General features: G+C 52.3%; 1 protein-coding gene across 1 annotated transcript in view; it reads right to left on the bottom strand.

Moving 5' to 3' along the window:
- Positions 1-25,130, bottom strand: part of LOC144752867 (olfactomedin-like protein 2A) — a 172,021-nt gene extending 146,891 nt beyond the window's left edge. The window contains exons 1-2 of the mRNA XM_078640700.1: positions 25,101-25,130; positions 12,089-12,196 (exon numbers count right to left, since the gene is read on the bottom strand). Of these exons, the coding sequence (XP_078496826.1) occupies positions 12,089-12,196; positions 25,101-25,130 (138 nt within the window). The remainder of the gene's footprint in view (positions 1-12,088; positions 12,197-25,100) is intronic.
- Positions 25,131-25,574: the final 444 nt, after the last annotated feature.

Here is a 25,574-nt window from a genome sequence, read left to right as displayed (position 1 = left end):
CCGCCACATGAAGCCATCACTGGCACCACTGCTAGCATCGTGACCTGTGGGCACCGCACCTCATATCGCCTCATTTCATACTACTGTCCTGGTCTCACCGACGAGGACACTGCACACCAACATCAACGCTCCAGCCTGCACCGTGGCCTGTGAACAGAGCTCGTGAGGTACAGGAAGCATCGCTCCATCCCACACCGCAGCCCTGGTCCACCGACGTCAGTGTTATCGACTCCAGCCTCGTCAACCGATAGCTCTGCTTGCACCGCAACCCATGGGCTCTGCATGAAGCATCACCCGGCTTCACAGTGCAACCTTGGGTCTACCAACGACAGCGCTTCAGCGACGATGATGGCACTGCATGCACCATGCGCTATGGACACCGCACGTGATATCGCCCCACTTCATACTGAAACCTTGGTCTCTTCGCTGCTACCGGATGCCGCCACAGTGCTGCTGCCTGCACCATGACCTATGTGCACCACATGTCGATTTGTCCCGCTTCGCATTTCAGCCCGAGGCCATTGATGCCAGTGCTCCTGACTTCAACCTCACGGAGTTTGATCTGCAACGTGTGTAACTTCAAGGGCCTGATAACTCCTGCAGTGACCTCCGAACAAAAGTCTGCTGATGCCTCTTCAGAAATCATCGTACGGTCCACAACGTCTTGTATTTCCAAGGTACTGTTTGCTGGCCTGTTACCTCGCTGTCAACCTGAACTGTTGGATTTGGTTGTTCTTGACCCCATGATAGCCTTGGACAGAGCTATTGACTTGAAGGATCTGTCTTTTAAGTTGATTCTTACAATATTCATGTCTTAATTACATTATGTTGGTGAGGTGTCATTTTGTAGTGTTTTCACTGTATTACTGTGTGTTATATGCAGACGCTTTAAACATTGCCTCTGAGATAGGCCTGGCTGCTTGTTTCAAGCTAGTAAGGGGGTCAGCAGGGGTTATTTCAGAATTGTAACTCCCTTATCCTGACTTGAAGGAAGGTTCCCTACTTGGACAGGGTACAAACCTGCCAACTAGAGACTCCCATTTCTAACAATGGCTCACAGAATGAACTGTCTCTGTTCTGCTTTGGCTAACTTAGCTGCAACCTAATCATCTACAGCTCTACAAATACAGCTGCAACAGATCCTCCAATACACCACATATCAAGTGCTGGCAGACACACAGCTCCGACAATACAAAGCAATCCTACCCTTTGCCACTGCTTGCTATTTCAGGCACGGGACAGAAACAAGACTCTTCTAACGATTTATAAGTAGAATGGTGCACCCGGAAATATGGTAGTCCACAAGTTCTCAGTTTTATTCCAAAGTATCTTTATTCTTCCTTTAAATTATAAAAACAGTTTTCCATACATAAGAATATCCAGCCAACGTGTTAGAAAGGCGATCCCAGGGGAGACAGAAGATGTCTGACTGACCACCCCGAGACCCACCTCTCTTTATGGAATAGGCCGAGCGCCGTCGAGAGGCCTCCTTGGCGAGGCTCCTCTCCTACAATCGTAACAGCCGAGCAATCACACCACTACAGAGGGACCCCACACAAGAGTAGATTTAAGAGTCTTTATATAAGGAATAAGGCAAGTTCTCGCAGTAATAGGTCCCAAAGGGATCGAGGGATCCATAAAGTCTCGGTCTCAGGGGGAAGGGGGTAGCGGGACAGTCTCGGTACCAACGGGTACTAGGATACCCTGCGCACAGCTCTCAATCCTCGAGCTGGGGGGTGCAAGGAGCTGCGACAGCGTCAGCAGGGCTCCGAAGATGGTTCAACTTGATCGGGCCGCAACAGCGTCAGCAGGGCTCCGAAGGGGGTTCAGCTTGGTCGAGCCGCGACAGTGTCAGCAGGGCTCGAAGATGGTTCAGCTTGGCCGGGCCGCGACAGCGTCAGCAGGGCTCCGAAGGTGGTTCAGCTTGGTCGAGCCGCGACAGTGTCAGCAGGGCTCAGAAGATGGTTCAGCATGGTTGGGCCGCGACAGCATCAACAGGGCTCCGAGGTTCCAGGTTCCAGGCACAAGAGTTCTTATCAGGATCAGCCGCGACGAGGTCAGCAGGGCTTCGACTCCAAGATACAACTGGGGTCCTAATCCAGGGCTGGCCCAGATATAGGACTGGAGTCCTTTGATGTCCGGACCCTCGCGCCTGGGGGGTCAGAGGGGCCGGGATGAAGGTGTCCAGACACCCAGCAGGGGGTGGAGCCAGTGCCCAGGGAGGCCGGAGGGCGATCGATACCAGGCGTCCGGGGACGGCTGGAGGGCCATTGAAACTCCCCTCCTCCTGGATCCGTCAAGTGGCCACTCTACCACCTGGGTGGATCTTGGTGCCTCGATGTCGGGGCTTCGCTGGGGCCGCGGCCGGGGTCGGGCCGAGGCCACGTGCTCGGGATGTGATGGGCCCAAGATGGAGTCGGGCCTGAAATGGCGGCCCGGGGTGGTGGCCGGACCTGCAGAGTTGGGGCGAGCATGGTTCGCCGGGTTCTAGGGGGGAGAGCCGTGGGTTGCCAGGGGGGCTGCTCTCGTCGAGAGTTCGTTGAGGGTGGTGTCCGGGGGGGCGACAGCGGTCGATGGAGGGCCGATGTCGTCCAGGGTCCGCCATGCGGGAGGGGTAGGACCACGCCATGAGGCCGGGTCCAACACACGTCCCCTCCAGCTGAAGGCGGGGAGAGTCACCCATCTTCTTGGGGATTCTCCTCGTCGAGGGGGAAGAAGCGGGACAGGCCATCAGCGTTGGCGTGGTCGTTGCCAGGGCGATGCTCCACAGTGAAGTCCATCCCTTGCAGGGAGATGGACCATCGCAGCAGCTTCGGGTTCTCGCCACGCATCTGCATCAGCCACCGCAGGGGCCGGTGGTCGGTCTGGACCCGGAAGTGGGTGCCGAAGAGGTAGGGCCGAAGTTTCTTTAGGGCCCACACGACGGCAAAGGCTTCTCTTTCGATGGTGCTCCATCGTTGTTCTCGAGCCAGCAGCCGCCGGCTGATGAAGGCCACAGGATGGTCAACCCCCTCGGGGTTAACTTGCGACAGGACCGCCCCGATGCCGTGCTCCGAGGCGTCGGTTTGGACTCCAAACTCTCGGCTGTAGTCGGGGGCTTGGAGCACAGGGGCGGTGCACATGGCAGCCTTCAGAGTCTCGAAGGCCGTCTGACACTCGGGGGTCCAGTGTACTTTCTGTGGTTGCCTTTTGGAGGTCAGTTCAGTAGGGGCCCCACAATGCTCCCATAGTCTTTTATGAAGCGCCGGTAATATCCAGTGAGCCCCAGGAAGGCTCGGACGGCTGTCTGGGTGACCGGGGGCTCCCAGGCCACGATGGCGTCAATCTTCGGTTGGGGGGGAGCCACATGGCCGCTCCCCACTTGGTGCCCCAGATAGGTCACAGACCCTTGTCCTATCTGGCACTTGCTTGCTTTCAAAGTTAGTCCGGCCCGTCGGAGGGCCGTCAGGACCTCCCGTAGGTGCTTCAGGTGCTCGTCCCAGTGAAGGCTGTACACCGCAATATCGTCCAGGTATGTGGCACTGAACTCTTCTAGCCCCGCCAGCACCCTATTCACCAGTCTCTGGAAGGTAGCCGGGGCGTTTTTCATGCCGAAGGGCATCACCTTGAAATGGAAGTGGCCATCGGGGGTCGAGAAGGCAGATCGCTCTTGGGCACCAGGGGTGAGGCCGATCTGCCAATACCCGGCCGTGAGGTCGAAGGTGCTGAGGTACCTGGCGGCCCCCAGGCGATCGATCAGTTCATCAGCCCGGGGGATGGGATGGGCGTCGGTCATGGTGACGGCATTCAGTCCTCGGTAGTCGACACAAAACCGGAGTTCTGGAGGGGCGCCGGGGGCGGCGGCTTTAGGGACCAGGACAACTGGACTGGCCCAGGGACTGTCTGAGGGCTCGACCACTCCCAGGGCTAGCATCTTGGCAACTTCGGACTGGATGCAGGCCCGAACTCGGTCGGGGACTCGGTAGGCCCGGTGTCGCACAGGCGGGCTGTCTCCGGTGTCGACATCGTGGACACACCACTGTGTGACCCCGGGAGTGAGTGAAAACAGGTCTGCAAACTGCCCCAACAGCTTTTGGCAGTCCTGGCGCTGTTCGGAGGTCAGGGCGGGGGAGAGGGGACTCCCTCGACGGAGCCGTCTTTTTCAGGGTACTTCAGGAGGTCGGGCAGGGGCTCGGAGTCGTCTTCGGCTCCTTCATCTGTAGCTAGCAGCAGGCTCAGCTCCGTGCGGGCAAAGTGAGGCTTGAGCCGGTTGGCGTGCAGAACCCGGAGAGGGTTCCTGGGGGACTCCATGTCCACCAGGTAGGTGACGGGGCTCTTGCGCTCCATCACTTTGAAGGGCCCCGTCCATTTGTCCTGGAGGGCACAGGGTTCGACCGGGGACATGACCCAGACTTGTTGGCCCGGTTCGAACTCGATGGACGAGGCGTTCTGGTCATACCAGCGTTTCATCTCCTCCTGACTGGCCTCCAGGATGGCCTCGGCAAGTTCCCGGAACTTCGAGTCTGGTTTCGGAGGGTCAGGAGGTACCGGTAGACATCTGGCGGAGCATCTCGGACTGTAGTCTCCCAGCCTTCTTTGACCAGGCTGAGGGGACCTCGGACAGGGTGTCCGTACAATAGTTCAAAGGGGCTGAACCCCAGGGACTTCTGAGGTGCCTCCCGATAGGCAAACAGGAGGCAGGGTAGCAGGACGTCCCATTTGCGGCGGAGGGGCTCTTCTAGGCCCTTGATCATCCCCTTGAGTGTTCTGTTAAACCGCTCCACAAGTCCATTCCCTTGGGGGTGATACGGGGTGGTGAACTTATATGTGACCCCGCATAAAGTTTGTGCCCCGATCACTCACGACCTCTCGGGGGAACCCTACTCGGGAAAAGATCCCCATTAGCGCTCGGCCCACCACGGGGGCCGTTATGGTCCGGAGGGGGATGGCTTCTGGGTAGCGGGTGGCATGGTCCACCAGGACGAGGATGAAGCGGTGCCCCTGAGAGGTTCGGGGGTCCAGGGGCCCCACGATATCGATCCCCACTCGCTCGAAGGGGGTTGTTACCACGGGAAAGGGTTGGAGCGGGGCCTTGACTTTTCCCCCGCTCTTCCCGCTGGCTTGACAGGTCGGACAGGTCCTGCAGTGATTGCTCACATCGTTACGCATCTTGGGCCAGTAGAAATGGGTCACCAGGCGGCTGTAGGTTTTGTCCTGCCACAGGTGCCCTGCGAGGGGCATGTTGTGTGCCAGGTTTAAGAGGAAGTCTCTGAATCTTAGGGGGACCACCAACACTCGGCTGGCCCCCAGTTCGGCAATTTTCTGTTCACTGTATAGGAGGTCGTGGTCCCAGTAGACCCAGTGGGACCCCAACGTGTCCCCGGCGGCTTGAGCTGCGGCTTGCTGCCGGGTCCCCTCGAGGGAGGGACAGGTCTTCTGTTCCTGCCGGAATTGTTCTCGGGTGGGACCACCTTCCTGGCGCCATTGGCCTAGTTCAGGGATGTCGCCCAGCTCGGCGATGTCTTCGCGGTTGGGCTCCGGTGGCCCGGACTCAAGGCCGGTTTCTTCATCGACGGCGGGCGGCGGCGGCGCGGGCCACTCCTGCTCTTCGGTCGGCGCCGGGGCCCGGGCTGTCATGGATCGGGTGGTCGCACAGACCCACTCGGGTAGTCCCAGCATCCCCAGATGCTCTCTCCTCTCGACTTGGGCCCAGGGGGAACTCTCGAGGTCGTTTCCGAGGAGGCAGTCCACGGGGGCGTCGTCCCGGACGGTCACTTTTAGCATGCCCGACACCCCTCCCCACTCGAAGGGGATTCGGGCCATCTGGCACAGGGTCTCGGAATTGTCGGCGGCCAGCACGGGGCACAGCACATTTGGTAGGATCTGTTCGGGAGTCACCAAGTGGCAGCGGACGGCTGTCACACAGGCTCCAGTGTCACGGAGTGCTTCGGCCCGGCGCCCATTAATGTTGACCCACTGACGGCATTTTTGGGTGTTGCTCGGGAGTGGAGCCCGGGGGATCATGTCTCTCTCGCCCAGACAGACTAGGGCCATGGCGGCTGGCTCCCACTCGGTCTGGTCCTCGTTGTAGACTTCTTCTTCTTCCCCTCCTTCCCCCAGGGCTGCGGCAGCGATCTGGCGGGTCGGAGGCCCGGTGGTGCCGGGACGCTGGTTCATGGGGCAGTGGGGGTCACTGGCAAAGTGACCTGGCCGCTGGCACTTGTAGCAGGTAGCGTTCGGGCGGGGCCCCGGCCGTGCTGGGGGGGGGGGGGCTCTCCTGATCAGGGATGGCAAAGTGTTGTTCTGGGGCGACCCCCGGGGCGGACTCCAGGGCGGCGCCGACGGGAAGTCTCGGTTCCGGTTCTGGCCTCCTTCGCCGCCTCGCTGGCGGGGGTGCCCCTGGGTGTTCCGTCCTGATTCTCCTATCGGGATCCAGGGGACCCGGGTGCTCACCCATCGATCGGCCTCGACGGCGAGTTTCCGTGGCTCTGTCAGTTTGCTGTCGAGTAGATGCTGTCTGAGCTCGACAAAGCAGGTGTTGGAGAGGTGCTCCCATACGATGAGGTCGAACAGCTGCTCGTAGGTGGTCACTTTGCTGCCCTTGATCCACCCTTCTAGCACTCTGCTATAAAAGTTCACGTACTCCACCCATGTAGTACCAGGGATCTTTTTACAGTCTCTGAATCTCTGCCGGTACATCTCAGGGGTGAGTCCATAACGGGTGAGCAGGGCGTCCTTCATGTGATCATAGGAGGACATCACGTCGTCGGCCAGTTCCAGCAGGGTGTCTCTTCCTTCGCTGACGAATTTCCCCCATAAGCCGGCACCCCAATCTTTTCGGGGTATGCGGTGCGCGGTCATGGCGACTTCGTAGGCCTTAAACCACTGCTGGATGTCGTCATTTTTATAATACTCTTTGACGACATCCTTGGGAATGTGGACCTTCGTGTCGGCCGGAGGCGGGGGGTTTCGGATCACAGCGGCGCCAGCTTCTTCGCTCTTGGCCTTGATCTCCAGTTCTTTGAGGCCACGCTCGTGCTCGAGCGTGATTTTCTTCTCTTCTAATTCTCTCTGCCTCCGTTGCTCCTCCAGGTCTCCTTGCAGCCGTAGTTGCTCAAGGGCCATTTTCTTTTCTGCTAGTTGGAGTTCTCCGTCCAGCTGGAGTCGGGCGAGCTCCAATTCGTGGAGCCGGCTTCTCTCTCGTTCTCGGGCGTCTTCGTGGGAGAGGCCCGTGTCTCTGTTGGCGGTTCTTTCTTCCGCTGGGGTTGTTATGGTTTCCTGGGGCACGTCTGGGACCGTGTCACCTTCGGTTTGGGGCGGTGTCGCTTCAGCCTCCACCCATGTTTGCAGCGCTTCTTTAAAATCCTCTTTGGTGCTTAGTCCGGTGGTAGCGATACCTAAGTCTTTGCAAAATTGTTTGAGTTCTTTATGTGTGTACTCCTCCAATAGTTCCTTCTGGAACTCTGTGGTCGTTCCGGTTTCCTGAGCACTCATGGTTGCTGTGGGTCTCTGTTAGTAGTGGGCGAGTTACTCGCTGTACGATATGCGTCGGCTCGGATCCCGTCGCCTGCCACCAATGTTAGAAAGGCGATCCCAGGGGAGACAGAAGATGTCTGACTGACCACCCCGAGACCCACCTCTCTTTATGGAATAGGCCGAGCGCCGTCGAGAGGCCTCCTTGGCGAGGCTCCTCTCCTACAATCGTAACAGCCGAGCAATCACACCACTACAGAGGGACCCCACACAAGAGTAGATTTAAGAGTCTTTATATAAGGAATAAAGGCAAGTTCTCGCAGTAATAGGTACCAAAGGGATCGAGGAATCCGTAAAGTCTCGGTCTCAGGGGGAAGGGGGTAGCGGGACAGTCTCGGTACCAACGGGTACTAGGATACCCTGCGCACAGCTCTCAATCCTCGAGCTGGGGGGTGCAAGGAGCTGCGACAGCGTCAGCAGGGCTCCGAAGATGGTTCAACTTGATCGGGCCGCGACAGCGTCAGCAGGGCTCCGAAGGGGGTTCAGCTTGGTCGAGCCGCGACAGCGTCAGCAGGGCTCCGAAGATGGTTCAGCTTGGTCGAGCCGCGACAGCGTCAGCAGGGCTCAGAAGATGGTTCAGCTTGGTCGGGCCGCGACAGCGCCAGCAGGGCTCCGAAGGTGGTTCAGCTTGGTCGAGCCGCGACAGCGTCAGCAGGGCTCAGAAGATGGTTCAGCTTGGTCGGGCCGCGACAGCGTCAACAGGGCTCCGAGGTTCCAGGTTCCAGGCACAAGAGTTCTTATCAGGATCAGCCGCGACGAGGTCAGCAGGGCTTCGACTCCAAGATACAACTGGGTTCCTAATCCAGGGCTGGCCCAGAAATAGGACTAGAGTCCTTTGATGTCCGGACCCTCGCGCCTGGGGGGTCAGAGGGGCCGGGATGAAGGTGTCCAGACACCCAGCAGGGGGGTGGAGCCAGTGCCCAGGGAGGCCGGAGGGCGATCGATACCAGGCGTCCGGGGACGGCTGGAGGGCCATCGAAACTCCCCTCCTCCTGGATCCGTCAAGTGGCCACTCTACCACCTGGGTGGATCTTGGTGCCTCGATGTCGGGGCTTCGCTGGGGCCGCGGTCGGGGTCGGGCCGAGGCCACGTGCTCGGGACGTGATGGGCCCAAGATGGAGTCGGGCCTGAAATGGCGGCCCGGGGTGGTGGCCGGACCTGCAGAGTTGGGGCGAGCATGGTTCGCCGGGTTCCAGGGGGGAGAGCCGTGGGTTGCCAGGGGGGCTGCTCTCGTCGAGAGTTCTTTGAGGGTGGTGTCCGGGGGGGCGACAGCGGTCGATGGAGGGCCGATGTCGTCCAGGGTCCGCCATGCGGGAGGGGTAGGGCCACGCCACGAGGCCGGGTCCAACACAACGCGTTTTGTTTGAAGATGTTTTTGAACTTCATCAGGGCTTAAAGGTATCCACATTCACACATCAGGGTATCCACATTCTTTATACTCTCAGTGTGGAGATCAAAAAATGTGCTGGGGAATAGTGACCCCCAGGTGATACCTTGATATGTATCACCTCTCGAAAACCATGTTCATCATCCTGGGAGCATAAAGAATATGGGGGCATATTATCAACAAACATATCGCTGCTTTTCCGGCATAGTGCCGGAAAAGTGTGGATTTCATTAGATTTTACAAGGACTCGCTAACACGAGTTTCCTTGAGTTAGGTGCTTTTTTTCCCCCACGTTGCATGTCAGCGATGAACATCGCTAATGACATGCAAAGTGGGTGTTCCTGCCCACAACTCCGTGTAAATACTCGCGTACATGGTTTCGCAATATTTACAACCCTGCAGCAGATCGTGAAGCGATATAAAAAACGCGCTAACCGCGGTTATTGCTGTAATTTAACTTCTCCTTTCACATTGACTTAGCTATACTGATAATGGAAGGTGGATTGCCGGGTTAGGTCCACAGTCCCCTATCAGCAAGTATTTCAGTAGCGCTGTGAAATCTTCGCCGGATTTCACACGCTAATGCCGATTCTCGCCGTGTATCGCTGGAAATTACATCGCCTGTGCGCTAAACGTTGCTAATACGCCGCTAACACGGCAATGTCAACCAGCTAAACACGGCGATATTGAAAAATGCACTTAGCTACTTTAGACATAATTATCGCTACTTGTTGTTGATATGCCCCATAGATATCTTTGAGCCCTGAGGAAGTTCAAAAACCTCTTTGAACGAAACAGGTTGACTTTATATTCTTATGTATGGAAACATGCTTTTATAAATTAAAGGAAGAATAAAGATACTTTGGAATAAAACGGAGAACTTGTGGACTACCATATTTGTGGGTGCACCATTCCACTTACAAATTGATTCGTTTTCTGCACGGCAGTGGTACCCAACGTCCCGGAAAAGAAGTGCACAAGGACAAAGCTGATTGGAACTTTTGGGCAACCTGTGTGGTCTTTTGAGTTCACCGTTGATGTACTTTGGTTGTTTGCATTATGACTCTTCTACCACCCTACATTCCTGACTTGCAGCACTCCCTGCTCTTTCGGCTCTGCACTCCTATTGACCACACTTTATTAGTGACCTGCACTAGCCACTGCTACTTCAATAGAACTTACACACAGCTCTGCCAATGCAGCTCAAGCCTGTCCTGCACCTCCATGTATCTCCCCTGGTGATGATCCTCTCAGGTGCTGGCAATATCCTCTAGTACTCCATTCCAGAGACCTAGACGCAGCTCTTCCAATGCACCTCATGCATGTCCTGCACCTTTATATAGGTGATATAACTCTCAGGTACCAGTAGCATCCTCTACTACTTCACTCCCAAGACCTAGACACAGATCTTCCAATGCACCTCAAGCTTGTCCTGCACCTCCATGCAGGTGATGTACCTCTCAGGTATCAGTAGCATCCTGTAGTAGTCCAGTCCCGAGACCAAGACACAGCTCTGCCAATGCACTTCTAGCTTGTCCTGCACCTCCACGCAAGTGATGAACCTCTCAGGTATCAGTAGCATCCTCTATTACTTCAGTCCTGAGACCTAGACACAGCTCTACCAATGCTCCTCGTTCCAGGCGTGCAACGCCCATTGGACTCAAAGGGCTTCAGCCTCCCCCCGTCGTGTGTGTCAGCCTGGGCTGAGACAGCTTCCCGGGCACACACACAGCCGCACCCGAGTACTTCACAAGTCTTTTAAAGACCTTTTGCTTGTTAATGAGGCTTTGATGTCACCTCCAGCTTGTCCTGCACCTCCTTTTTGTGATGTGCCTCTCAGGTGCTTGTAGCATCCTTTAGTACTCCATTCCAGAGTCCTAGACACAGCTCTTCCGATGCCCCTCCAGCTTGTCCTGCATCTCCATGTAGGTGATGTACCTCTCAGGTACCAGTAGCATCCTCTTCTACTCCAGTCCCACGACCCACACACAGCTCTGCCAATGCACCTCAATCCTCTTCTGTCGCAAGTTACTTTAGCAAGTGCACCAAATGGGTGACCCTTCCCCTGCGTTGATGTCATTGATAAGTCATACTTGGGGAGCAGTGCCCCCCACATCTGTTGCCTCTGATGTCATTGCACCTGCTGCACCCTTCGGGGCTACCTCCCTTCCTGCAGCACCGCCTGCAGTTGGAGCAGTGAGGCACCCCTGCCAATGCAGGAGTATCCTTACGTGCCTAACTAGCGCGCAATTGTATTCTAGTTCTGAGCCCCCCCCACGCAAATCTCCTCCTTAGGGAGACGATGTGGTCTTATGGCTAGACTGCCGACTTTGGAGCTGGGAAACCAAGGTTCGAGCCTCGGCGTCGACTCAACATCCTGTGAATCTGGGCGTATCGCTTAATCTCCCCGTGCGTATAAATGAATGTGTCCTTGTGTAATGTAACTGGTGCTCATGTCGAGCGTTCCGATACCTTCGGGTGGAGTGCGCGCTATATAAATCTGCGAAAAGAAAAAAGTGCCCAGCTCCATTCACCGGTATTCAGCACAGCTCTGCCGATGGGACTCAAGCAGAGCCCAGAGGGGTCGGCGCTGCCTGGCATCTCTGCTCCTAGCCCCGGGCCCCCACGCCTTCCTCCCCACATGATCACTCAGCGCCTCCTCGGCAGAGAAGATGCGGGCTTCTGCTCGCACGCTAAGGCTGGAGAGGCGCGCCGAGGGAGGGGGAGGGGGCTGGTGTGACTGAGGGTGATGAAAGGGGGGCCCGTGATCAGGACAGTGAGGCGCTGGTGCCTCAGAGAGGCTCCGACAGGTCTCACAGACAGCTGTTTGCTTGAAGGCCTGGCCAATGAATTGTCTCCATAGGAAGCGGACAAGCTTACAGCCAGTCACCCGTATCCTGCCCTGTCTCGCCCTGTCCTGCTGCAGTAGAAGCTCTGTCCCCTCGCTACACCATGGGTTCTACTTGCGACTTCCTGCCCGGCCATCTTCATCATGCGGCCCATGCTATGACACTCTTCTATCGTCACACCCTTCTACGTCATGCACTCCACACTACCACTCTATTCCTTGTCCTTGCACACCATGGGCCCTGCCTTGCCACTCTCTTTCTTGCATTCTGTACCATGCATATTACCCTATAAGACCCCTTTTAACAAGTGAGCCCCACCCACCAATGCCCTGTCACTCACCTGCTCCAGCGCCTTCATCTGGGTCTGGATGCGATGCAGGTTCGAGTTCAGCTTCCTGAGGTCCACGCTGTGCACAGCTCCAGACAGGCCATCAGCTAAGGTGGTGATCTGAGGGACAGAGGAGAGGCACCAGGGTTAGACTGCACAGCGGGAGCTGCAGAAATATCCCGAGGGAGCCCTCCTGTGAGCTGTGGGACCAGGACTATCCCGATTGAGCTGTAGTGAACGCCTGCATCTGAGGTATCCACGAAGGAGCTTTGCAGCTGCCTTGGTCTGATCTTCAGGGAATGTCCTGATCTGGAGTGAGCTGCAGCAACTTCTAAATAGATGTGAGCTGTGGAATCATACATATCCCGCCCTGGTCTGACTTGCAGGGAGTTGCCTGGTCTAGTGTGAGCTGGAGGGAATGTCCTGATTTAGTACGAGCAGCCAGAAATGTCCCAGTCTTGACTTATATCGCATAGACGGGCTTCATAACTGATTTGAGCTGTGGGAATTAATTTACTTGGAGTTTCAGGGGCAGCTTTACCGCTCTTCTGGTGTAAACTTCAAGAGGGGTGCAGGTGTGGGCTGTATGGGGAGGCCAGGTGTCAGCTGCAGGACTGTCCTGATTTCAAGGTTTCTCCCGCATGGCACTATAAAGGAACCCTAAAGACTCATATGTTTGCAGATTTTCCAGTAGCATGGCCTTCCAGTGGGCGCTGTCACTCCTAGATGGACTCCGTAGACTCTTATTTGATGGCTTTGGGAAGCTAGATCTTTGAGAGGGTAAAAATTCCACTGTCTTTGGGTATCCATCACATTGGTGGCTTAGGAAGCCGGATCTTCTTGATGGGGTGTTAGAACCCAAACAACAAAAGAAGAGAGGTCTAATCTGGTCAAGTACACGACTACCAGAAATGTGGAGCAAAAGGATAAGTGGATAGTATTGATCACAGTCACTCTAGTTGAGTGGGATCACAGTCACTCTATTTGAGTAAGAAAGCCCTCACACACCGACCTAGTCAGTGTCATGCTTCATCATCGGGCCCCACCGAAGAGACCGAGTGTCTCTTCGGTGTGCTACGACGCCAGAAAGACTGCGGAGCTGGTTGTGTGGGGAGGAAGTGTTGTGAAGATTTCTCAAATTAAAAGTGACTAACAGGGTATCAAAAAGACTTTAATGAGTGATCCCTAAGACACGTGTAAGTGGTATATGTGTCTGAATTTAAAAGCCAAGGTTGTTAGGATTTGGTTAAATTCAGCTAAATACCACAAATTTATTAAAATCAGTCAACATGTTTCTGCCTTCAGTGTGGTATGTATTCACCATGGCATTCTTCAGGACTATAACCCCGGCGGTGTGGACACTCTAATAGTCCACCCTGACCTGGGGGCGTGAAAGTGAAAAGGAAAAGTGAAAAAAGTGCTTAAAAAATTGGGAGAGCAAATTGCTCAATCCAAAAAACCCAAATTATGGGTGTATCAGCACCTGTAAGAAAAAACATACAGACAAACAAATATAGACAAACATACAATTAGTATATGCCAGCGTAGACTTATCATAGTGCTCCTAAGATGGTGGCAAACCTATGTGTGCACACAATAACAGAGAACTTATGCACCTTCCAAGTAGCCCTTAGGGATATAAGTACTGGCTAGGAGGTGAAGTGCTAGAGGTGGTTAAAAACTACTGCTTGTAGTGAAGGAGATAAAAACGCGGTGTGAGATCTCCATGAGAAGGGATCAATTTGACCAAATGGTCGGTGACCCCCACAAGATGGTGAAATATGGAGAACATCTCACTTTAAAATTGGGCGCTACTTGCACCATGGGTCTCGGGAGGGGGGTTGGAGCGCGCTTGGCACATCCTACGAAAAAACGGGATGAAAATGTCAGCATAACCCATACAATCACACAGGCACTTAGCTTTTGTTAATTGTAGTAACCGTTCCGCTGGGGGTGCAGACTCACGCCCTCTGCGCTCACATCCCGCTTGGCAACCTGCTGGAACCCTCTTGACCGGACCCCGACGATGGAGAGCGGGGCCGGTGAATGCGTTTAAGAGCGCTTTGTTTACGCGCTCGATTCCGGGTTGGGCGTGCCTCGCTGGGGTCGGGTTGGGCGTGTCACGCTGGGAACGAGGCTTGGGGCGCACACGCCCACTTGGGCGGAGCGCGTTTGTGATCAGACCGAGGCTTGGATTGAAAAGCCTATCCCTGCGCTAGCCTAAGGGAAATGGTTACACGCTATTGGTTACTGTTAGGACCATGGGTGATTATTGTTTACCAGTACATAGAACGGGGAATTTGGTCGTTTTCTTATGCTTTCAGGATATTGGTAATGATGCCAATCAAAGGGTTTTTGTAAGAAGGGCAGGACGAAAAAAACACATACTTATACAACACAAACTTTCAAAGGGATTGGGATTTTACTGTGGACAAGATGTTAAAGGGCACAGAGTTTTTATGACAAACATGTTGAATGTTGCATGTTTTAAGCAGACCAGTTCTGTGTGATGTCTAACAGCCTACTGGGGTAATGGAGTTCATGTTAGGACTGTGTTAGAACCAGCACTTTCTGGTTGGCTGAAGGGATGCCCCCAGCCAGGCAGAACCTACCGCTTCCATCAAGGGTGGGTGATTTCACGTGCAGTATAACCTGTGCTCACCCATGGGTAGCTTGGCACTGAGCAGTCAGGCTTAATCCAGAGGCAACGTGTAAAGAAAAGGCACGACAGACATTCGCAATAAATACACTGAGGATCACAAATGATGCTTCACACAAGATGTCTGGGAAAACGCTTGTATTAAACACACATATTCAATCTTTAACCCCTTCAACGCTCATGACAAGGTCAGCTCGTCATGAGCGTTACCTGCGCTACGCGCATGACATGCTGACCTTGTCACATAACGCGGGATTTTCAAAATCGCAGCGCGCAGCGGGAAAACCGCTAGCGCACATGCGGTTAAAACATGAACATCAGGTAATTTCGGTCACGAAACACATTTGAATTATTATTAGCAGTACTAAGCCCACTCGTCTGATTATGATAGCAACAGTATGCACGTGGGGACATTTCCTAATCTACCCCCCACTGAGGGAGCACCCTCATGCAGTGCCACACGCTGTCCACACCAGGCCTACCCTGGCAATCCTGGATATACAGTACCACACAGTTATATGGCACGCTCCGGAACACAACGATATCACAAATATGTACATACATACAACAAGAACACTTTCTAAGAGCACTGCGGGGCAGAGCCATGCAGAAAAACCCAATGTCAGATGTGTTGTGAATCAACGTATAACGCAGCACCGCCGGCCGGTGTTGTGGTTCACAGGCAGTCCACACACTATAACTCCCACTCACACACACACTCACTCCACAATGCTCTACGGTGCGACAGGTAACCAGCACAGTCTGTACAGAGCGCTCTTGAGTTTGAGTTTAAAAATATTTATATAGCGCACGTACACCTGGCGGTTTCTTGGCGATGTGTAGTACTGAGCCCAGGAGGGCAAAAAAGACAGCGGAAGAGAGAGAGGGGGAGGAAGTTTATGGAGAAAAGGCTAGAGAAAAAAGATGGGTTTTTAAGGCCTTGCGGAAAAGTGTGTATTGGGTACAGGACCTGAGGTGAAGGGGAAGAGAGTTCCAGAAGGCAGGGGCAAGTGTAGTAAATTTCATACCACCCCACTTTTTGCGTTTAAAGCGAGGAACTGTGAGCAGGAGTTGGGCAGAAGAGCATAGCTCTCTGACAGGGGCATAAGGTTTGAGTTCTGAAGAAATGAAGGCAGGGGCTGTGCCCGCACGAGCTTGAAAAGTGATGCAGCCCAACTTGAACTGGGCTCGTTCTCGGATGGGGAGCCAGTGTAGGGACTTGAGAAGGGGAGTGACATGATGAGATTTTGCCAAGTTGAAAACCAGGCGGGCAGCCTGGTTTTGAACCAGCTGAAGTCGTCGCATGCTATAGGTGGGCATGCCACAGTAAAGAGCATTGCCATAGTCCAGGCGAGAGGTTACCAACGCCAGGACCATGAGCTTAAGAGCCGGGAAAGAAAAAAGCGAGAAACTTTGCGAATGGTGCGGAGTGAAAGGAAGGATGAGGATACGGTAGAGCTGACTTGGGAGTGAAGGGTAAGTTGGTTATTCAATTTGAAGCCGATAGTTTTTACAGAAGAAGAGGGGGCGGGGGAGGGGCCTAAGGAAGGGGGCCAGAAAAGGGGGGTCCAGGGACTGGAGCAACCACCTGTCAAAAACAACTCCGTTTTGTCAGGGTTTAACTTCAGGTGGTTGAAATTCATCCAGTCCCGGATGAAAAGCATCACCGACTGAAAGTTGGAAATGGAGTCGGAGGATGTGGTTAAAGAAAAAATGAGCTGGAGGTCATCTGCGTAGTTGTAAACGGAGACCTCCATCTACTGGAGGGCAAAAATAAGGGGAGCGATGTACAAATTAAATAAAAGAGGGGAGAGGGAGGAGCCCTGGGGGACCCCGCATTGGACGGCACGGAAGTCCGCCGAATAATCACCCAGGCGCACTGCCTGGGTGCGGTCGCTTAGGAAGGAGGATAGCCAGACCAGGGCCGAACCTCCGATCCCTGCCGCCCTGACACGGGACATTAAGATGGAATGGTCAACCGTGTCAAAGGCGGCGGAGAGATCGAGGAGGACCAAGGCCTGGGGATGGTTAGTATCCATACCCTCTCTGAGGTTGTCAAGGACCGATAGCACGACGGACTCCGTGGAGTGTGCGGGGCAGAACCCAGCCTGACGGGGGGCTAGTACCCTGTTCTCCTCCACAAAGGTGCACACATACGCACTCAGCACCCTCATGCGGTGCCACTGGTACCCAAGCAGGTCAATGGATAACACACTCTGCAGACTCCGTGGCCTCAGCCTCCCTCCACGCTCAAGTCCACCCCAATTGTTCCATACCCCTGGATGGTAAATAACCAACCCTGCCTCCCAGGCATGAGGCAGCACGCGGCTGAAGCCACTTAGTCTTGGCCTTCAGGACGCAGGTGGGAATGTGTAGCAAGTTTAAAAGGTAGACGTAAACAAGGGGAGTTTAGCAGCCACTCTGGAAGTTCACCCACAGGTCTCAAAACACAATCTAGTCATGCAGTCTCTGGACCTGCGTCCGAACTCTGAAGCATTCCTTTGACCTAATCAAAACTTTCTCGCTACTACCTAGTGCCAAGATGTCACCAGGAGAGGCTGTTGGTCCACCGTGATGAGGGTCAAATAGGGAACAACCGATAAATGGGGAGTAACACATGGGGGGCCCTCAATAGGATGAGGCACCCTGTCAGGTACACAATAATGTTGGTCGTCCACAGGCAATCCGGGCACAGCATCTGGTGCTCGTTGGTAAGAGTCGCACCAGACACTTAAGATCTTAAACACAGTGAATTGCAATTCTGTATCTCCCTGGAAATGAGGCACTATGACTGGTGCACGCTGAAAGGGGTTGCACCAGGCAAGTTTGTTCACACACAACAAAGAGTTGAACATTCTGTACCTCCCAGGACAGAAGGCATCACATCCAGCTCACGATGATCAGGTTGCACCAGACCATTCAAGTCACACACTCAGGCACAAGTGCACCAGGGCCACATGAGGGATAATGCAACACTACTACAGGTACACCTCACCATCGAGGGTCACACCCTGTGAATGGGACACCGCACGCAATGAGCATGCAGTTGGTGTGTCACACAAGAGAGATGCAACATGATCGACAAGCAGGTTACTTTGGATCCTGCAAAAGGTGAATCCCCTCACCACCAACCAGATGCTTATGAGTGCAGGGTTCCTGCGTTTCGGGAACCAGACACCTTTGATGCGGGCAAAATTTCTGTGCTCCGCACTAGACAATCCGGTGTTCCAGGTACAGGTCTTTTCCACGCTCACACCATGGTACCTGCTGGGATTTAGTAGCCGATGTGGGCACTGGAGAGGCCACTGTTTTCCAGATGTATTTTAGATGGTGTAAGTCCCTTGTGGGTGATCATTGATGTCCTTGAGATCCCTGAGAGAACAAGAAACCCACAGACGGGCCCTTGGAGAGCACGCTTGAGGACACCAATCTTCATCAGATCTCGTCCCAAGTCAGCCACCATTCCAAGATGACACTCTGGCCGCTTTGTGGGCAGTAATCCTGCATGGCCGCAACAGAGTCCTTTGACAGAGTGCACCACGCAGTCCAGTTCTCCAGTCCCACGTCCCCACAAGAGTATCTCACCCTTAGCTGAAGGATGGCATTCATAGTTATACTATTGTGTGCCTTTAAAGTTAGGGGGGTGGTGTAGGGTTTTTCCTTGGAACCCCAGATGTCTCCCCTAAATTGTTGGCCTATCTGCCATGAGGCTGTGGAAGGTAGATCTTAATATTTAGTGGGGTCATGATCCAGCTTTGAGAGGCCAAGTGCCAAAAACCTCACTCTCCCTGTCTATTCCACCCGACCCTCAAATGGCAGAGGTCTGTTATTCCCATTATTATCCCATGGTTTATGACTATTGGGGAATGCACAGTTGTGCTCCACCAACCCCTGGTATCCACTGAAACCAGGCACCACGGCATACAGGACTCAGAAGCATAGAAATACCCATATTCCATAAGTGGCATTCCTAATCAAGTTATGCCAACGTCCCCATTACCATTGGAAAGGGTTTGGCACAGCGAATCCGTTGATGTGATACACCATAAGGCTGCTTCACTGCAATCAACCATTGCAGCCTGAAGTAATGTCAATCACTTCCCCATGTCAGCTTATGGAACGAGCAAGTCTCATCGGTAGAGGAAACACATGTAAGTATTGATCACTACCTGGGTGCATGTCCGCTATTGCACACACTTACCTGCAATGGCAGGTCGAACACATAGGGGTCGATTCCGATTCGGGAAACGAATCCGTACAACGATTCGTATTCGTAGCCATTTCCGTATGAATCGTACGAAACCGTCCGAATCGCGTAGTACGATTCATTGCGAGAAAATACGTCCGAATCATTGCGAACCGTACGAAAATGAAGGGTAAATCCGTACGACATCGACCCGCACAGTGAACCGTACGATTCGTAAAAATGCCGTACGGCTCGCCAAGTGCAATCCGAACCGGGGAATCAGTGGGCGATTCGTACTGTAAACGTCGTGGATGTATGACATTACAACGCATGCATTTACATCGCATGCCTTTACAACGTAAGTATTACAACGCAGTCCATTACAACGCATAGTGCTTTGGGGTGCTGGATAGTGAATAGTTTAATTTACTATTCCAACTCCAGTCCCCGTGGACACTAGGGAAGGTTATTGGATAGTAAATTAACCTATTCCCTATCCTAGAGCGCCCCCCAGAGCAATGGGTTGTAATAGTTTGCGTTGTAATGGTTGCGTTGTAAAGGCTCTGCGATGTAAAAGTTGCATTGTAAGTGTTGTTCACCAAACGTCGTGTATGAGCAATTCGTACGGAGGGCAACACTATCACATATGCACCGTACCCCTAAAATCAAGGGGGTGTACGCACGGGGTGTACGCACCGTACACTTACGACCTTGGGGTGTACGAATAGTACCTCTACGGTCCATACACCTACGATCATGGGGTGTACGCAAGGGGACATATGCACTGTACCCCTGAAATCCAGGGGTGTACGCACCGTACCCCGATGCACCATACCTCTGCATTCTTGGAGTGTTCGCACCGTACCCGGGGGGGTCCGTTTTGTACGCATTTCGAGGCGAAATCGCTTTTACGGATGTTTTAAGCTCCCGTAGAAAAAGAGTCGTACGGAGTGTTGTCGATACGATTCGTACATGCTGGGTCGGAAAATGCAGCTTCGATCCGTACGGACATCGCGTACTGCACGTTCTGAATGAGATTCGTACGGATTAGTGAGTTGTACGGTCTTCGGTACGATTTGTACGGAGAACTGCTTTGGGTACACATCGTACTACATCATACGTACGGGTACGGTTCTGCACACGATTCGTATGGGAAAAAAACTCCGTACGGCTATTCAGAGGGCATTTTACCGAATCGGAATCGGCCCCATAATAGTGTCCAGCATCAGGGGTGCAAGTGCATCCACATCAGTCTGCAACGACAGACTGGGCATGAGTTTTATTAAGACGGGGGTACAAACTCCTGCGATGGCAGGCTGCACAATTGATCGCAGACACAACAGGCTTGGGTGTGCACACACAGAGGCCTGCATGGACATCCTGCTCCTGAGTTTACTCAGCATAGATGCTAGTACACACCCACCGGTCTACACTTACAGATCGGCCTCTGGGCTTATCCATGCACTAGCACCTTTAGGAGCAAGGGTGCACACACCACTCTCCCTGGCCAGCCGGACACGGGTTGACCACTGATAGATGCAATTGCACACACCTGGCTCGAGATAGCAGACTGGGTATTTTGCCACTAGAACCAAAGGTGCGAGCGCGCAAACTCAGGCCTGCCCGACAGGCTTGACTCAGTATTAGAACACCGGGGATGGAGGTATGGGCTCAATGGCCCACATTGACAGATCAGGCACCAATCAGCAATGCCATAGGTGCCAGGGCACAATCTCGTGACAGCAACGGCATGATGGACACGTATTTGAACCAACACGAGGGCCAGTGCATGCACCCAAACCTGAATGGCAGGCTGGGCGCTTAGTCAACATTCCACAGGAGCAAGTGCGCATTCCCCTGTGTGCATTGGTAGACCGGCCCATGTTCCAGAACACCATGTTTGTGCATCTTCCTAACCAGTATTGCTCAGTTAGTGCTCAATGCAGTAGATGATTTTGCCAAGGCAGGCTTACAAGCCTCCAGCCCTCCAAAAAGGACCCTGCCGCACCTGCCCCCATTCTGAGAGTATCCCATCCTCCTTTTCAAGTGTTCATGGTGGGTTATCTGCCAGCCAAAAGGAGCAACTTACACCCTATTCCTATAACAGACCTGTCTCAAAGACTGGAAGATCATCACAAGATAGTCAGCCATCCAAGAATTTGAGGGGGGGGTTTACTAAACAACCATCTGAGCAGAGGGAGGCCGCTGTATGGGGGCAGAGTAACAGATTCACCCACCTGCTGCAATTCTCAGATGTCAGGGGTCGGGATGCCTGGCCCAATTTCACATCGAGCGAGGGTTCCTCTCCAGAAATGTGAATCCTGAGCTGGAATATCCACAGGTTTAAGCGCCTCTTGCATAGTGATGAATTGGAAGGAAGATTGAAATCCAACCATTTGGTGTTCCTTCAGGAGTCTTGGTTGAGAGAAGAAAGCACCATAGAAGGCTTCATGGACTGAATAGTAAAGGTCAGAGTTGAGAAAAGGGGAGAGCATCTGCAGGAGTTCTAACGTTAATATCTACAAAGGTAAAATCATTGCATGTTATAAATGTGTCGAGTGGTTTACAGGTTTCTGTGGTTGAAATCGGTCTGAGTAATATTTGTAGATGCTTTCTTCTTATAAATGTATATTTTCATAAAGAAGAGTACCGGAGAATGGAAGGCTGGTTGGAATCCTATGAGCAATCCTTTCAGAATTTGGTAGCAAAATTTCCATAGAAATTATAATAATGGCCGGGGAAGTTAATGCCTGTCTTTTTCCCGCCCAGGTGGACTTACAGATGCAGGATGCTCTGGATTTCTATAACATCCCTACAGCCCAATTTCCCCATGGAGATATTAAAAAGGAGGCCAAATCCTTGAGTCGATGGTTGCTGAATAATGGTTTGATCTCTTTAAATGGACTTTTCAATAATGATATGCATGCAGCTGCAACGTTCCAGCAGAGCCTCTCGCCAGGTCCGATTGACTATATGTCCACACCCGCTTGGCTCTTTGGTATCTTTTTAGATTTGAAAGTGGGGAAGTACGAGGGTAGCGACCATTGGGCTACCTTGGCAGTTCTTAGTCTCTGCGAGCCAATGGATGTAGCGAGGGTATTGCCATTTAAATTATCCTATCTGCGGAGGCTCTCGACACGTTTAGATCCTATTCATCTCCAATGCTGAGCTGCATTTCAATTAATAGAAAATATTGAGGTTCTCCGTCTGCTCGGAGAACAGAATCGTGTGATTCAATGAAACTGTTCTCAATGTGCTGGGCTGCATCGCTATAAATGTAAGGGAGTGGGGATTACAAGGTAGCCATCAAAGCCTGTCAAGAGTTGAAATGCTTGGTGAGACGCGTCTCCACGAGAGCTCGGCGATAACCAGATACTGTAGTATCCCAGGAGATGGTTAAACTTAAGTCCTAATATAAGCAGTTGATTTAGGCGAAAAAGGCCTTCTTCTATCATAGTAAGTGGGATGAGATGCAGGAAATCATTCACTCTGGGGATCAACTAAAGTTCTGCACAAAGGTCACCTAGTCCAGTGGCCAAAATAGGGGGACTCTAGTAGGTATGATTCCTGTAGATATGTGGGAAACCTTTCTGAGAGATTTATATAGAGGTCTGTTTCATCTAGACCCTAGGGAACTCTTGATAAAAAGCTCCCCCTCACTTTGTTTTCAATAACAGAGGTAAGAGCAGTTATTGACAGAATAAAGCTCCCAAGGGCCGCCGGTTCTGACAACATTCCAGCGGTAATAATTAAATCAATTAGTGATTGGTGGGCAACAGTATACTCCCTCTTGTTCAGTTGGATTGACTCAACAGGCCTTCATCCTCCATCGTGAAAAGGGTCAATATAGTAAAGCCTATGTTTAAAAAAGGGTATGGTTCAGATCCTACACATTATAGGCTTATTAGCCTTTTGGATATTCCTGTTAAGGTTTTCTCAAAAATTATTCTATGTAAATTGGAAGACTGGGCGTTCGAATCCAAGCTAATCCCAATTGAGCATGGGGGGCTTCGGGGGGGCCATTCCACCATAGATCATTGCTTCCCGCTATGGGCCATCATTCAGAAGGCTCTAGAAGTGAATCAAATCCTGTGTTTTTGTTTTGTTGGCTTCAGGTCAGCCTTTGATTCAGTGGACAGGGACACCCTAGGAAAAAACTTGCCTCCTGGGAGCTTCCTCCGAACATCTTTAGTGTATTACAATCCCTACACTCTGCCAATTGGGCTCAGGTGGAGGTCGATAAATTGGACTGGCTGTCCCAGAGAATCTCCATTAAGAATGACCTTTGGCAGGGGTGCGTTTTAGAATCTCTGCATTTTTGTTTATTTTTAACAGACCTCCTTACTTTTACATCTCACACAAAGTCCTTTTCCCCTAAAGTCCACAACCAGAATGAAGGTTCTTGATACAACTCAATCTATTCCTTACTTCCCTTGCCACCTTCTTTCACTGCCTTGAATCTCGTCCTAGCAGAGTTTAGAGACCTTTATCACTTCATCATCCTCTGAGAGTCTATTAAAATATCTTAAAGCCCAGGTAAATAACAACAAATTCCAAGAGGTAAAATTGAACTCCCTCCTGATGCCCTGGACCATGGTACCAGGTGGAAGTGACAAAAGTGTTCTGAGAACGGCCCCTTCTAATCGGTCCCACTCATACTAGGAATCAAGGGAAAAGACCTCTCTGCCATACAAGCCCAAGGAAGGTATTTTCCCTCGTAGGCCCTCAATAAAGGATTATGAAACAACCCTCCATATTTCCAATTAAATTTACACAAGCAGCTGGCCTGCAGCAACAACTTCTGCTTCATACAATCCCAGTGTGTGTTCCAAATTAAATTCCTCCCAAAAGTCAAACCTAAATATATAATAATAATCAACTGACTCCACCTCTCGGGTGTTTAAATGCCAGCGGAATTTTTTTTACTCTTTTATCAAAGATCAACACCTTGGTCTTCTCTAGAATAATTTGAAGTTGGTTCTGCTTGCTATATGTTTCAAAGGCATATACTTTCCTTTGCAGACCAACTGGGGTGCAATCTAACAGTACCAGATTGTATGCATAAAGCAGACAGGCAACGTACTGTTTCCCAACTCTCTGTGAGATTTGTCTGCTTTACTCCATGCTCTAGTGTTGCAAACAGCGTTGCTCCCTTGCTGGCCTCACTAGATGTGCACACTCTACCACTCATGCACACTAAATAAAGTATCCTCTTACCTGATGACCCGGATGTGTTCCCGAGCCTTGTAAAGTTTAGAAGGCGTTATACCACCTCCATTATACTGTGAATGAATGAATGACAGGATTTATAAAGCGCATGGCTGCTTATCAGTGTCCTGGCTGGGCCAGCCAGGACACTGATAAGCAGCCATGCGCTTTATAAATCCTGTCATTCATTCATTCACAGTATAATTTATGTATTTATTTATGCAATTTGTTAAGCGCACAAATACCCTTGGGTGTCTCGGCACTGCAAACGGTTGAAGATGGGACAGAGTGGGTGCTGGTTGGTTAGTGGTTATATAGCCAGGTTTTCAGTTGTTTGCGGAAGGCAAGGAGAGAGGGGGTGGTTTTGATGTGAAGGGGGGAGTGAGTTTAATAGTCTGGCGGTGGCGACCCTGAATCTTCTGTCGCCCCAGGATGATTTGTTTATTCTGGGGACATTTATCAGCTTTGCTGCTGAGGAGCACAGGGGTCTAGTTGGTTTGTAGGGCGCTTTTTTTAGGAATTCAGGTCCTGTGTCGTTAATTGCCTTATAGGCGATACATAGGGCCTTGAACTTTGTACGGCTTCTGATGGGCAGCCTGTGGAGCTGACGTATTAGATTGGAAGTGGGTTTACATTTCGGGGTGCTAGTTTGGATCCTTGCTGCTGCGTTTTGCACCATTTGCAGTTTGGTTAGGACTCTTTCCTGAGCATTAAGGAATAGACCATTGCAATAGTCTACTCTGGACATGACTAGTGTGCTCATGAGAGTTCTGCCTGCATTTGATGGAAGGTAGGGTAAAAGTTTCTTTATCATTTTGATGGTGTAATACAACATGAGCTGTAAGAACGTCCTGACCTGGGCTTCTGAAGAGGGGGCATAAGGGGGTTTGAACTGATGTGCGCCCCCATATCAGGAGGTGTCATTAGCAGTAACCTGGCTCTGCTTCCCGCCACTATTTCCGGCACTTTACCTTGGACATGTCAGGAGCACTGTTCACCATCTTCTCGGCCTTCCAGAGGCGGTCACAGAAGCTGGTCAAGGACTTGCCCAGCTGGCAGTCACAGCGGCAGTGGGGCTCGGTGGCCGAGGCATCCATGGAATACGAGCTGTTGGCGTGGAAAGCCCTGCTCTTGCAGGCTTGCATGTCTAGTCGCCGCAGGACACACATGCAGTGGCAGCTAGGCGCTCTTTCCACAGAGGCTTCTGGGTGCTTGTCTCTGGCACTCTTCTGGGCCTGTGAAGAGAAAGACAGAGATGAAGGTGACTGGACCACCCACTGGGCCTTTAAAATGTACTATTGATCTTTTGTATAAGTCATACCATAAACTAAATTCCTCATCTGATTTTAAATATAGGGTGTTATAGTCGCCCAACTCAATAGTCCACTTTTTATCTAGCTAGAGTTTCCCCCACCGATGATGAGACTTAAGACCTGCTGGTTACA

Source organism: Lissotriton helveticus, chromosome 5_1 (assembly GCF_964261635.1).
Source record: "Lissotriton helveticus chromosome 5_1, aLisHel1.1, whole genome shotgun sequence".
Taxonomy (NCBI): Eukaryota; Metazoa; Chordata; class Amphibia; order Caudata; family Salamandridae; genus Lissotriton; species Lissotriton helveticus.
Note: the sequence above shows the minus strand (reverse complement) of the source record. Positions and strands in the feature narration are given on the sequence as shown.